The 14,677-nt window shown below is 50.2% G+C and overlaps 3 protein-coding genes across 3 annotated transcripts; 2 read left to right on the top strand and 1 right to left on the bottom strand.

Moving 5' to 3' along the window:
• Nucleotides 1–1,481: 1,481 nt before the first annotated feature.
• Nucleotides 1,482–2,970, bottom strand: STEHIDRAFT_159236 (uncharacterized protein; the record flags this gene model as incomplete). The annotated part of the gene is made up of 4 exons (XM_007306605.1): nucleotides 1,482–1,581; nucleotides 1,638–1,831; nucleotides 1,885–2,200; nucleotides 2,255–2,970. 4 exons carry the CDS (start codon nucleotides 2,968–2,970, stop codon nucleotides 1,482–1,484), a joined length of 1,326 nt encoding a protein of 441 aa, XP_007306667.1.
• A 5,432-nt stretch (nucleotides 2,971–8,402) lies between these two features.
• Nucleotides 8,403–10,563, top strand: STEHIDRAFT_112910 (uncharacterized protein; the record flags this gene model as incomplete). The annotated part of the gene is made up of 8 exons (XM_007306604.1): nucleotides 8,403–8,575; nucleotides 8,715–9,104; nucleotides 9,321–9,374; nucleotides 9,409–9,492; nucleotides 9,565–9,627; nucleotides 9,720–10,136; nucleotides 10,204–10,268; nucleotides 10,331–10,563. The coding sequence occupies 8 exons, from the start codon at nucleotides 8,403–8,405 to the stop codon at nucleotides 10,561–10,563; spliced, it is 1,479 nt and encodes a 492-aa protein (XP_007306666.1).
• Nucleotides 10,564–14,187: 3,624 nt separating this feature from the next.
• Nucleotides 14,188–14,677, top strand: STEHIDRAFT_159234 (uncharacterized protein; the record flags this gene model as incomplete). The annotated part of the gene is made up of 2 exons (XM_007306603.1): nucleotides 14,188–14,382; nucleotides 14,438–14,677. The coding sequence occupies 2 exons, from the start codon at nucleotides 14,188–14,190 to the stop codon at nucleotides 14,675–14,677; spliced, it is 435 nt and encodes a 144-aa protein (XP_007306665.1).

Below are 14,677 nucleotides of genomic sequence, written 5' to 3'. Positions count from 1 at the left end.
AATGTAAGTTTGCCTCGCGGCTTTCAACTTTCCTCCAAAAACTGGCTCTACCTACTTAATGACTCGATAGATTCTCGCAGTTTCTATTGTACGAGAGGCGGATAGGACAGATGAAAGTCGTCCTGAAGCATTCGCGTTGCTGACAGCTTATATAGAGCTACTAAGTAACAGCAGCGGGAGGCGGTATCTATACCAGAATGACTGGGAGTGAGTAAACGGAATTGAAGTGGAGGATCAGGAGAAAAGCACCATCATGGCACCGGAATCATAATTCAACGACAATGCGAAATGTTGAGGGTTTCTCATGTGCTGTTCAAAATGATGGACCAGAGCGAAGGCTCGGATTTGCCGAGTTTGGCAAGCCCGAGGTCGCAATTCCACTCGCGTCTACGAATACAATAAGCATCGCAGTTGAAACCGCGACATTGCGTATTGATACCTCTGTAGAACGGCACTCGCGCTCGTGCTCTATACGACATACTGTGGCTCGCAAGCCTTTTCGCAGTGCCTAAGAGTGCATATGGTCTCGGAAGTTGGGAGCAGTCGCCGAAGCAGCTACTAGTGTGGCACACGCCACATAGTCCCGACGAGACAATCCTGCGCTCTGACTCATTATCCTACCGTGCCATACCGCAGATATAGCCTATAATGGACGAGTATTTGTCATTTTGGACCGTAAAAGATTTTGGACTCGGACTCCCATTGTAATTGTTTTAGCCTTTGAGTAATGAGGCATACGAGCGAGAGAGGAGGCGGGGGAGGGAAGAAGAGCTTGAAGTAGATATTCATGTAGCGTCAAGAGCGTCTGTTTTTGTCTTTGTTGTATTCGCACGCCTTCGGCCTCACCAAAGAGCATGAAATCGGCGAGGTCCAAAACTGAATAGACCTGCCTTCCTGCCTTCCGCCGAGAATCGAAGCTCGGACTGGAACTACCCTCACTCGTAACTGATATACCCAGTTCGAGCAACTGTCTTAAGAGATGCTACCGAAAATTTCCAACCCCAGATACGAGCAAAGATGCGGCGATATGTGATTTGAAGTAGTGCGTACGTAGGTAGGACTCAAGACGTTTTCTACTACGGTACGCATCTCTCATCTGTTACCAAGGGATATAGCGGCCTAAAAAAAAGACAGGCAGTGATAGGCAAGATATAGAATCCACCACGATGAAGAATCTGAAGAGAGAGAGGGAATTCGATATTGAGGGGGTCGTCGTCATCGTTGGAGGCGGTGAAACGGTCGAATGGTAACCCCAGGAGCCGTAAGAAATGGCACACCAATGTGTTAACAAGACGAATGATGACAACATGAACACGATGACAGTAGCACCACCGCGGCGAAGGAAACAAGAGCATAACAATACTATCAGCAGATTATAGATGGTGGTGTGATGTAAGAAAGAGGGACAAAAACATACAAAGTGGTCCTGATAACAGAAACTTACCATCTATTACGGCCATGAACAACCTCGGTGGCCGCACTCAATTTTTGAGTATCCAATCCTTCGCGGCATCGAAACTGAAAAAGCCTTTTGCAATGGGCTCAAACGGAAGTCTTCTCGTCAGAAGGTACATTTCTTCACTAGAGGGCCTTGTAAGCTACAGGACGTATTCAAATAGCGAGACCAGAGTACGTACAAGCTGCCTACGATTGTCCGCACCCGGCCACGCGCAATGGCGTAGTAGCAGTGTCGGCTCTGAGAGACGAACCGAGCTTTAGGACTGAGAGCATTGATGAACGCTTCGAAGTCGAACACTTCATCTTCAGTGGACGGAATGAAGGTGTTGATCGACGGAGGGTCATTGGTGATTTCTGTCCCATGACGATAGGTCTACGAAGAAGGTCAGGTTCAATATAATAATGTTAGGAATTCAATTTACTTACGAAGTTGAGCAGTGGACCAGTAATCCTAGACGATATCCCCTCAGCAGCAAAAGAAACTGATATGCTATTCCCAGTTGAGCGTGACGACTGTAATTTCGATCTTGTTCCACCCAAGGAATCGTTTTCATCATCAACATAGGTATCAGTGCTGTGAGCCGGTAGGCGAGAACATGGAGATGCAGAAGAGGGAAAAATCGAAGTATTGGCCGCCAGTCCATTTTGTCGGTATATGCGATTCATCTCGCGCCGAGCTTCAAGCTTGGTCCGGAAGACGTGCACTTTGGCTCCAGGCGTAATGGCAGAAGCGGCCGCTGCGCTGAATATAAAGTGCTGTCAGATGATCCCTCGAAGAAGGCATAAACAAACTTACAGTGAGGGGTATAGCCCAGGGGAGTGACCCCCGATCACGACGACGACCATTTCACGCGAGTCAGTAGGTATTGCCGAGGGAGGTGGGGTTTTCTCGAAGATCTCCTCGGTGGTTGGTGCTGAAATATCGCCACTAGAAGTAGTGGGTAGAGGAGGGTCCGCATCGATAGGAGTGTGGGCAGGAGCCGAGTCAGGAGCAGCAAGGGAAGATGTCTTGGATGCAGCAATACCGGCATCAGGATTGGTTAAATTGCGGTAGAAATGAGGAGCAGGCAGAGTGGGAACTCTGGCGTTGGAAGTAGAGGAAGCCAGAACTTCGAGAGTAGTGAGGGCAGGAGGGACGGGTACTGCATGTGCGGCTTCTCGTGTAGCAAAAAGGTCGTCAAATGAAGGAGAGAGGTTGGAAGAGTTGAGAAAAGAGGAGTCTGGGTTCTTGTTTCCGTCGTGAGATAAGACACGAGAGTGAGGAGAAACAGGTGGGGGAGCGATATCTACCGAGGTATAGCGATCACCGTCGTCCGTAGATGTGGTGATGAAAGACTCGATGGACGGAACCGTCGAGAGGACTGGACTAAAATGGATGGGTAGATTGCAAGACGGAGTGGATAGTTGAGGTGTGGAGAGGACGACCTTCGGAAGACTCGGCATTGTGGTTATGCGGCGCAGACGACGCTGGCGCGATTTTTGAGAGACACTGCTCGCCATGTTGGACTGCATGGTGAAGAGAAGGGTAGGGTATAACAGTCTGCGGACCATTGCGTGAGATAGAGCGGCATTGACCGGAAAGGGGCCGCGAAGTGGATGGTTTAGACGCTGAGGAAGCAGCGGAGGCCATGCAAGGTATACGTAGAGGTGGCTCTCTACTGCCGTGAGTGCCTCAAATGCCGAGCTATCGCAAGCATAACATCATGGTGATTACATAGACATATTGAACGTCTGTCGTTCGGCGCTGCTGAGAGAACTTTGGAAAAGAACTCTGACTGACTGTATATCTCAGAGATCTGTCAAAACCATTTCCATCCCAATAAGCTGCAGAAGCGTAAGCCGACCGTGGGAGGAGCTCGCTGGAGCTTCAAAGACCTGCCGAATTGCCCGAGCGTCAGGTAAACGGAAGGGGGTCAGTAAAAGTAATGTTACCATGAGGTGTACCAATGATCATGAAGCATCAGTTCCTTGGGCACAAAAGCATGTCGGCGTCTCTAAAATCATCGGCAACCCTGCGGAAATGTAACCGTACACGTAGAACAGACTGCTAGCTTCAAGCTTCGGAATTTAGTAGTAGAAGTAATAGCCTCGTTAGATCAGTCGATACGTTGTACGAACATCCCGCACCACTTCCGTCACTGATCAATAAGCGTGAACAGACGGGGCAGAGAAAAGCGATAACTACCACGCCAGCATAACTAATCCAGTTGTCTTTCACTCAGGCTGGAGTGTCGAAGTCGATGCTCCAGGGAGGACGCGAGACTGAGGAAGATTCGAAGCACATGGTTGGACTGTTCAAGGGCTCTGTCGGGAGGCAAGATAAAGTGTAATCGTCAATCCGAATGGCGTGTAGTGAACCAGAACTTCGTGATTCCGATAGCAAACTCAAGGAAGGAAGTAAGAGGAGGTCCATAGTTAGCACCGTTACAAGTCGCCACATTTACAGCAAGGGGATTGGTGCTTTGTCTTTCGTGCGTATTGGCATCTGGCTGGCTACATTTATCCCTTCATGCAATTATACTTCTTCATCGTGAACCTCTTGCCTCGATGGCATAACGCTGTATACCGCCACACTGAGACTCAAAGTCAGGCGTGTACTTACTAGCCATATTATCCCTCCAAGGAGAATCTCAATCGAGACGATATGGAGGACTAGAGTCTCTAAGAAACGGCTTTCAGAGAGCATTGAATGTGAGTCTGTGACAATCCAGACCAACAAGACTATGGATAAACTGTCGAAAAGTCGACTCACTCGAGTCACCAAGACCGTCGCGAGCAAATCACCAGCGGGAAGCTACCGTTGCTCGGACGTCCATTTGTCGTGACCTCTACCGGCACCCTTCTATGATTGTACGTACGCGTTGAGGCTCAAGATGCCGCAGACATCTTGACATCGAAATGCTTGAGGAGTAAGTTTGAAAGGAACATTAGCCCGAGACTCGGCTCGACACCGGATCGCGTGTTGCAATTTCCCACGACCTCTGTCTTGCCACGTTCTGTCACGTTCTTGCTCCCATCCTCGTCGTTCCGCTATTTTCCACGTTTCGACCATGTTCTCCTTTCTTCTTCTCAGCAGTCCAGTCTACTCGTGACGTCTGATCGTGTCACTGTATACTCTCACTAGACCACCCCTTGCTCCGATCTGTCTTGATGTCGGTGTGTTCCCTGCCCCTTCCTTTCCTTTCCTATCCTTCAATTAAATATCCCCAAAAACACGATACCATCATCGTTTCCTCTATCTTGCGTACTATCGTCTCCAATGTCGATTACGAGCGCTCTAGCTGCGCGCCCTCACACTCAAGCGGCTGCTTCAACCTGTCCCTTAAGAGCGTCCACATTCGTCGTTTCATGCTTCTTACTCTGCGACATCAACGTGGTTTTGGTTTCGAGCTATGACAGCATATTTGGTGAGCTATGATTCCACTTTCTATCCTTCATTTTGACTTTTTGTGTCCACGTTCGCGGATACTATTCGTCCTTATGCAATTGGCGTCGCTGTCGGCTGCCAAGCACTCCCACTCATGTCTTTGCCCAAACGTTGTCTTTACCCCAGCTTGAATTTGGACTATGTTCTCATCGCTCCAATCTCAATCCACCCTCTTAGCTTAAGCGTACCCGTCTAAGCTCTCATCACCGTGCAACAACCCCCGAATACATCTGTCTCTTTACGCCTGATCGTGCATGTCTCCATCCAACACATCGTGTCTGCTCGCTACGGACAAAAGCGGAATGGACGATAGAAGGAGTTTACGTGCGCGTAGATTACTTCAAGAAGTGTCCGCCAAAATCAGACCGTGCCGTGCGACAGCCTTCATCTTGTATGGACCTGCGGAAGTACTGTTCGAACGAGGTGTCGAACTCGTCGCTAGCAGTGCTTTCATTTCTAGAAGGTCCGCTCCCGACAGCAAACGTATTCGAAGGAGTGAAAAGTGTCGGTGAGCTTGGGGTACTCTCGAAGAGAAGAGTGGTCTATATAGTTCTAGGGATGTTCTCATCTCGTAGAGGTTGGGGACTCGGGCGCTCGAGAGTGAAGTGTGACTATCGTCTCCGTGTGCACTAGCTAAGACCCGAACCGTCTGTGAAGCATGACGGGGTGATAGAGTAAAGCGCCCCGCTGGCTGGGGAGTGGGCTCAGATGGACGAAGAATAGATCGATTAGGAGATGGGATTCGTTGTGAAGGCCGTGGTCTGCTTATTTGGTTCTTGATTTTTCAACGCTCTATGTTGTTCTTAGTGAGTGTAATTTATGATAACTGAGGGTCGTGTTCGTGGTTTCATGCCTACGTATCTAATTAGCGTATCGGTCACAAAGCCCCAAAGCCTTATATGACTGGATGACTTCCTGTAAGGAAAAGATATGTTTATTCGGGATTGATTCAACGCGATCGCTGCTCGGAAACGCTCCGAAATGAAGATCGCAGCTCAATGGTTGGCTGCAGTTGGCTGCCGTCTTCATCTCCGAGCCATGCCGAGCGGTGATCGCGTCGAATAAACATATCATTTTGTCTACGGGAAGTCATCCACTGACGGCAGCCAACTGCAGCCAACCACTGAGCTGCGATCTTCATTTCGGAGCATTGCCGAGCAGCGATCGCGTTGAATCAACCTCGAATAAACTTATATTTTCTCTACGGGAAGTCACCCACTGTGCCAATGCCGAAGACTGTCAAATACCTTTCATGGTTTTGTTTCGGCGTCACTGCGATCCCATAGGATCCATCACGGGTGTCAAGAACCGGACATCACCTCCCCGACTTATTGCATCCCGCTCCGGTGCCTACATCTGATTCAATCAGACGGATATGCTTGGCTGTCCCTGTCAAGAGGTTTGGCTGATCGCGCCATATGCCAGCACCCTTCCTTCCTTCCTCACAAGGCCACATATGTAAAGAAACCAATTTGAATGTAGTGCGGTTTGATCTCTTTCTTCCCCGTGGTGTCTACGACAACACGTAGTTCTACCACATAATCTAGGTCTTTATTTAGCATATCACAGAGGCCGGACTTGGCGGTCCTTGGGACTTGATTTGTATATTTTCATCAGGACGGGGAACAAACGTTGTACCTGCCATCCATCCTGTTACGGAACGACGATAAGTATTCGGTATCTTCTAAGGCAACGGCCGATATATCAAAGAACTGCATCTTAGTTCACCTTCCTCGCGGTGCTAGTTATCGGCCGTAAGGGAGTTGACTCGAATGTGATCGTCGGGCATTGCACTTTTCGCGCAGATCTCTATCCTCCGCGGAGAGTCCCTGATGATGCGTAGTTCAAGTTCAACCGCTGAATCTCGCACCAATGGAAGTTTGCGTTGCGTTCCATTCCCGTTACGTTCCACGAAGGCCGGACATGGTGTAATTCGGCGTTGTCCTTGTGCGCATCATTCGTGAGAGGTATCAAAATTGCTTCTTCTAGCTTCTTGTTCCCCGTTTCCTTGGGTTTTGGGTGCTCTTTTCGTCGAATATATTTGGCACTGGTAACTACTGCGGGTATCTGTCGAAGTCTCTGATTGCTCTGTGATGTTCCAATATATTATAACTTACTCAGAGGAGTTCAGCTTCACCTCAAGTCCAACGGCCGAATCTTCACTTCATTTGTTTTTCTTTGGGTAAGCTACTGTGTGTGGTTGCCCCTTGATAAACAAGTGGGTGTGTCTTCGATTATCCACTCATTCCCCTTCCGCACAAGACAGCCTCGTTTCCCACTCTGTTGCTACCGGTAAATTCCATCGTGAGGGTGAAGCAAGGGCTTCGGTCACCCAAGTCTGGACGCGGTGTAAGACAAGCCGCCTGTCCATCCGCAGCACGCGCAGAAAACACATGCGAGAGCGGGTCGTGGAATACGGTACCAACAAAGCTTGGTACCAGCAAAAAAGGAGTGGTGGGCGGAACAAATAGGACCCCTATCTGCAGAGGGCGAGGACGTCCACTGAGCCGGACAAAATTTGGAGGTTTGGTAGTGGAAGGCCGTCCGGAGGACGGACAAATTTTGGCGCTTTTGGGAGTTGGCCGTCCGCCAGTCCGGACATGCCCTGTTTGGTCACCGTGCGCCACTCTGTCCTTCCTTCCTGTCCGCGAAATCCCGATAAGGGACTCAGTTAAAGCGAAGAATGCGTGAAGGGCGCAAAGGCAAAGTTTGCGCGCTTGCACTTGAGTGCACGGCAAGTGCCGGCATCAATGGCGCTCATTTGGCCCAAAGGCACAAGCTTTATGTTCTCTCATCGCAGTGAGTGTCTGTTTCTTTCTCGAGTCATTGGTGAGGTTAAATCATGACCGTAACACTAAAACACAATAGAGATCGATGCCTTTTTTCCCCGTCTTAGTAACTAAATTTGACCCACTTACTTATATGGAAACCCAATGGATCCGCTCGGTGAGGGTTCAGCATAACATCTCCTACTAGTTGGCTCTAACGATCAAACTATGTACGAGTGCACCGTGCTTTTACGTTAACATCCCTGTACTGGTGAGACAAGAGCTTTAGCAACTCGAAACCGTGGATATGATTGGATGGGCATTCCGGACGCCACAGAGGCGTTCGGATCCTCGTGCCACGACATGTAAGTAAAAGCCTGGAGATGGCAGGGTACTATGCGCTGGAAACTATGTGGAGGTATACGTAGAGAGCGACTCCAAGGAAGTTTGCTTGTCATGTATTACTTGCATAGCCCTAGACAAAACCTCGCCGCATCGAGTGGCCATGGGGTGCTCTATATATAGTTTGGCTTACAGTGTGCAAACCTAACTTGGCGGGCCTCTTCTTGCCGTTTGGCTGCTTCAACACAGGTCGCCTGAATCATGATTTATGGCTCTCGAACACAGCGGATGCACACCCGACGTGATGAACTTCACTGGAAGTTTAAAGTCCGAGCCTCGGCCCTTCTCTCCCTGTCCTTCTTGTTTGCCGAAGTTACACTCGTGCGAGGTCGCCGCCCGATAGTATCATGATCAACCCAGTCTTCCAAAACACGCGAATTGCCCCCACTTGTTTAGCGTATCGTCCCTCGTTCGCTATGCCCTTGTACTCGGAACGACAACTTCGTCCTTTCAACGTCCCATCCCCTTCACCAAGCGTCGTCTCCATGTCCGGCAGCGATGATACTAGCCGTGCAAGCTCGTGAGTACTCGTCTTCGTCATCGTCCAAAAGAAACTGGGTGTACCACTTCATCGCCTCGGTCGATTAACGTATATCTCGCTCGATGTTTTAACATTCTCACTCCCTACGCCACCCGTGAGCTAATGGCTTTTTCACCAGAGCTCCCCCGAGAGCTTACAGACGAGATGCTGCACTACATGACGATTCAACTCCACGCTCTCCCAAGCATTTGAGAGACGATGACATCAATCCACAGCACCCGTCCGATCCGACTGCGGTCTCGTCGTCTCCCTATGTTTCTGACGTTAGTCCAGAGCATGCCGACGCCAGACAAGACGCACTTCGAAGGGTTCTCAGGGATGCATATCATCGGTTAGTCGCATCAGGGCCAGCTCTACTTATCCTCGACCTCGTTCTGACACCACCAGTGGTACATAGCCAATCTACTACCTGTCTTGACTCGACTAGGAATGGGTACAGAGATAGGTACTTCAGTCCAGCGTCACATCGCGCTCCTGAGGTCGTTCCCTGTGCGGCGTGCACTGACAGGTCAGTATGCCACACTACTATCAATATGGACCTTTGTCTGACTTTCTGTTGCTGTGACGAGAGTGGTCGAGTCTTGTCCGGGTGCTGCACTTTCTACGAGGAAAGAAATCTTCGTTATCATACTCTTGCTTCGCAACATTATTATATGACGTTGGGATCTTTCTCGTATTCATACCCGGCTCCCCTGCCTCCCTCTGTTCCGTTCCGAGCGTATAGTACACCTTCTGGAATTGTGCGCGATCATGAAGAACACAGCTCTCGCTATACCATGTACGTTTTTTCTCGTCACTGAGGTCCATCGCAGCACTAACTACGTCTGTAAGAGTAGTCGTGCAGATGAACGCTGTTCCAACATGAACGCGAAACGAAAGCGCCCCGCGGATTTCGAGTGAGTAATTTAACGACAAATGATACATTCCTTCGTTCTGTATAAACCGTTCACCCGTTAATGTCATACTAGGGATCAAGACGATTCATCTGATGGTGACAGCGACGAATATAACGCGGACTCGGAAGCGTCCATGTCAATTGCCTTTAAGTCTGCCCATTTCCATTTAACTGTTGTCCAAGTATTGATATTAACTGCATGCAATGATGCATTGCTTCTCTCGCTAGCGGTAAACGGTCGACGCCAGACACCATTGCGATGGAAGTTAATTCAAAATCCGTCCGAGACACGCACCGTTATTCGATGGCGAAGGCCACTGAGCCCTCCCAAACCACAGAAGCTTCAATATCTGACGCGAGCGCCACTGCTACTGTGACCAAATCTGCCAGCACTGGCGGTGACAGGAGGTTCAACTCTGATGAAGATGGGTTTTTCTACAACGAAGCCGGTGTCAAGCTCGAGGTCAAAGAGGTGTCCGTCTCTTACGATACGAAGCAGTGGTTGAAGCATGCAGAGAAAGCGAAGGACGGTCCTAATCCACTGTGGTGCTGTATCTGGGAGACGAAAGATAATGGAGGAAGAACCATCTGCGGGTACTCCTCAAAGACCCACCTCGTTAAGCGCCACATTGAAAACACTCATCTGTAAGTCCGCTTTCTTTCGATGTCTCTCCTGTCCACCCATGTGTCTCGGTTTTTCGTGGTTCTACAGGAACATTAAGCGCTTCATGTGTACCTGGTGTGGCAAGACATTTACACAGCGCAGCAATGCTGCTGGTATGTCTTGTCTTTAACTTGTTTTCGCTCGACATACTACTCACAACTTCTAATCTATGCAGGCTGCCACTTGAACACACACACAGGCGAAGAGCCTCACAGTTGTAAATTTTGTGGCGAGAGGTTCAATGATCCGTCCAAGAGATACAAACATATGGCACGGCGCCACGACTATCTTCCTTCAAAGAGACACAAGAAGTTCAAGGCTGACAATGGCCGGCTCGCACCGCACGAGTCGGTCGCATTCAGCGTGTCGACGCCGAGCCCTCCGCCGTCCCTTGTTGATCGTGAATAGAGTAACCCTGCTGCAGCGCACTTCCCCCGTTGACTTCCACATGGATGAACTGTACCCCGTATTACTATTCGTGCCTTTCTGTTCGCTTACTATATATTTCTGTGCTACTTAGCTGACCCACTTTCGTGTTGGTCGGTGTCGGCATCGTTCCTGTCCTGCACTCACTGGTATATGCATGTCTTCCCATCTTCGTTGCTCTCGTCTTGATCTCGCCGAGGTCGAATCTTAGCCCGCCCAGTTAATGTTATCACCTGATACAATATTTTTATCCAGATCAACGCCTCAGCTGTGGCGAGAGCTTGTGCTGTGGGACCCGTTAGGAGGCCGATGGTGAAGCTGAAGATGATACCCATCGCTAGAATTGATGATGTGGAGGTTTATGGACGTTGAGCAATGAGAGGAGGCAAGCTCTCTCTTCGAGCGAGCGTGGGTGGCACTCGTGGGAATGGACCATGGCGGGCCACAACACCTGGAGACAAGTCCTTTATCGCGTTCGTGTTTGTTTCCCTGGGTGCCGATATTACTGATGGCAGAGAAATGCGTAAAAGCTTGATATCTTGTATGAATTTAACGTGATGTCAGTACAATGAACGATAAGTGGAAGTCAAACTGCGACTGAAGGACGTGCTGTTTTTCTGGGGTCTTGCTGAAGGGTATCTTGAATGCGCAGGCTTGCGACCATGCCGTACGTTAAGGACAACGACTTCATCATTAACAAACTGGCGGCTCGTAGTCTGGCCGAATGCATACAGGAAAATAGATGGTTACAGTGGACGATCTGGGCTACGGTAGATTTGCCACATGCGTAGGACTTAGGACGAGCGTCTGGTTGTAAAGGGCCTGGTGTGGCGACTCGTCAATTCGTATTTTGACTGTGTTCACGAATGTCTATCTTGACACGTACCTGAAAATGAATCTGTTCTACGACTCCGCCGTGCTGTAGGTCCTCTTATGTCCTTGCACATCATCCGTCACTATGCTCAGGGTTCGAATTGCGAAGGCCACAGAAGAGAAGAGAACGATGGACGAACGTACCCCTTGTCCGATAGCTGGCGCAGATCCTGTGGAGAGAGAGAGGGAGAGAGAGAGAGAGAGAGAGAGAGATGTATTAGATAGGAATTACACGTAAATTGACATGATAAGAACAAACCGACCTGGACAAGAACTGAGGAGTGGACTGCACTGATCTCGGAGGCGACTCCCTAAACGCAATCTGATACTCCGCCGGGTCGAAGTCTTTGGCTGGGAAACTCACCGCCCCGACTTTGCATAGAGGCTGACTGGATGAAGCCAACCAAGATGTTAATAGCGGTCCACGAATGGGGCTCCAGTACTGGTTCGAAAGACGTCTTCTCGACCACCGCTGTTCTGAGATATCCGTCATTCGTGGGTCAGCATATTGAGAAACAAGCAAAGATCAAGCAGACGCACCATAGATCTACCCAGGCCAGAGAGACATCACTGTCGGGGAGAACAGTCTGACGGATGTGACCAACCGCTGCGATAGCTTCTCCCCCGCACAGCAAGAGCCCTCCAGGCTGTTCCGGCTCTTCCACTATTCTGTTCTAACGCATCCGTTTCGTGTCGAGTGGCCGTGCCCACGCACTGTGAGCGAGTGTCCCCGCTAAGTTGGCGAAGGTCGTTGGGTTGTGCACCTGCGCCATCCGTGTCGAGTCTTCGCGTTGAGCCTGCAGTACACAAGAGGTTAAGGAAGGAGGGCTCAGCTTCCGATACGAGTGGATTCGCAGCGGAGAGGCTGTTGGTGGTGAGAGTGGTAGGCATCGATTTTGAGGTCCCCGCTAAGCTGGTGAAGGCCGCCGGGTCGTCGCCATCCGTGTCGAGTCTTCGCGTTGAGCCTACACATTACGTTGGGTACACAAGAGGAAATGGTATTAGGGAGGGACAGGAGAAGAGACCGCCCATTTTCTGATGCGAGTGGATTCGCAGCAGAACTAGGTGGTGGTTCACGTCGAAGTCGAGACGACGGAAACGCGCCATCCGACCGCAGCGCCACGTGGGCACTCCTTCCCACACTCCGCCACCTCTCGCCACACGCATCTCCCACAAGCTGAAGTCGGCGCAATTCATGTCCTGCTCCCTTTCGGCTCCATGCAGAATCTCGCATGCTAACACGTCTTCGCACAAGATATTTTACCAGCTTCTACAATGAATTGAGAGACCTGAGCTACTATCTGACTCGCTGTATGTACATATACTAAGAAGTAGATCTAGAATGAAATTCCCGTCAAGACATAAAAAGACGGTGCCGCGATAGTAATACGACCGCGATCATTCTTCAATAGAAGCTGTCGAGGAAGACAACAACAAGGCAGTGAACAAGAAGAGAAAGGAATAGCAAGAGAAAAAATCATTCCGACTCTCACCCATGAATATTCGTCGGACTTTTGTCGCCAAAAATGTTATTCGTGAAGCTCGAATCAAGGGGTTTTGTATTCGACATGAAAGTAGCTAAACACAGCAGTGAGCGGTACTAAGATATGGTCTATGTGCAGCATTACGGAGCATCAGGCCAAGATAGCATGTTAGCGACGAGAGTATTCGAAACGAATTGAGACCAAAGGACGCGCGGCCCCGAATAGCAAGGAACTAAACCAAGAAAGGTTGAAGGGTGGCCTCTCCGTCATCGTGTTCCTTGATTCCAGCCCTCGGCGGAAAGGCCCCAATATCGACCTCTGCCTCCTTCTCCTATTCCGAGTCCGCCACTCGACCACAGGTATTTCTGGGGAGAGCATTTGGTAGTGGCGGTGCCAGATGGCTCCTCGATGGCGGACGTGAATTCCAACCTAATAGCACGAATTTAGGTACGAGCGTCAGAGTCGTACCCACCGATCAGGTTTTAACGAGCGCGGTCTTCGAGATCATAGTTGCATGAAGTTCCAAACCCACCGTTCAAACCGCTGAATGAGCAAGCCATTTGGTTTCGAGGCCTTCCAAAGTATGACTCCGCAGACATTGCGGAGGTGGAGGACCTGAAAACCTATCAATATTTCAATCGCCAGGGCGTAGAGACAAGCTATACGTACCCAGCCTAAACCACCAGTCGCTGAACCCGAGGGAACACCTTAGTTCATGAACTTGAAGAACACGCACTACGACGCAATACTATCGCAGCAGAAGAGGAACAAGGTCAGACGCTTTCAACGTAACATGACGAGCACGCGTCGCACAAACGTAGCTTGCAGCGGGTTGGTCGAGGCGGGGTTTGCGCGGAAAGACGGGGTAGACAGTTTTCTGTGATTGTGGAAAAAGGGAAGCGAAGAGTTAGCGTTGAGTGAGGGAATTGTTCGAGGGCAAAGGTGAGCGAGAATTACAAGGAAGGTAGTGCCGATGATTCAGCTCGGGGCTGAGTTAGAGCTAGCGAACTCAAAAAAAGTGTCAACGAATTACGATTCACTGACCTGTAGGAGCAAAAAGTCCGCAGGGGAGATTGACCACGACGACCCACCAAACGTGAGCGACACCGACACTTCTATCTTCCAAGCTGCATGCGCGCACAATACTAAGGTCAACAAACCCGTACCCTCCCTCAGCAGAGTGGAAAAAAAGACGCACGATAGAGGTAATGTCCCTCATAACTTCCCGTCCCCGCTTCCTGCCCTCAACATGCTCCGTCAGACCTCTCGCGAGCGTCTTCCGCGTATCGATCGCCGCATACATCTCGCTCCCACTGCCCGTTCCACGTTCGTGCCCCCAACACTCAGGCCCGTCACCACAAGTACTGCACTCGCGACGAAGATGTCGGACTACGTCGACCCCGCCCTTGACAGGATCAAACCCCTTCTCAAACTCATCACTGAGGTTCGTCGTACCGCGTCGCTCTTCCAATTGTGGCACTGACGTCATCGCGCCACAGAACCTCGCCCGTGCACAACGCGACCAGGAAAAGGACGAGCTTGACGAAGAAGCACTCGTCAAGAACGTTCGAACTCTGATTGAACAAGCTCATGGTATCCTCCAGGAAGCTCTTGGCGGAATCAAGGCCCTCGACCCGGGAGGAAAAGTCTCGCAGCAGTCTCGTACAGCGGCACGATCCAGCTTTCCACTGTGGTACGGCCCAGGCTTTCCTAATGGCCGAACTGAGTCTGGTCACTAG

The sequence above is a fragment of the Stereum hirsutum genome (genome assembly GCF_000264905.1).
Source record: "Stereum hirsutum FP-91666 SS1 unplaced genomic scaffold STEHIscaffold_11, whole genome shotgun sequence".
Classification (NCBI taxonomy): Eukaryota; Fungi; Basidiomycota; class Agaricomycetes; order Russulales; family Stereaceae; genus Stereum; species Stereum hirsutum.
Note: the sequence above shows the minus strand (reverse complement) of the source record. Positions and strands in the feature narration are given on the sequence as shown.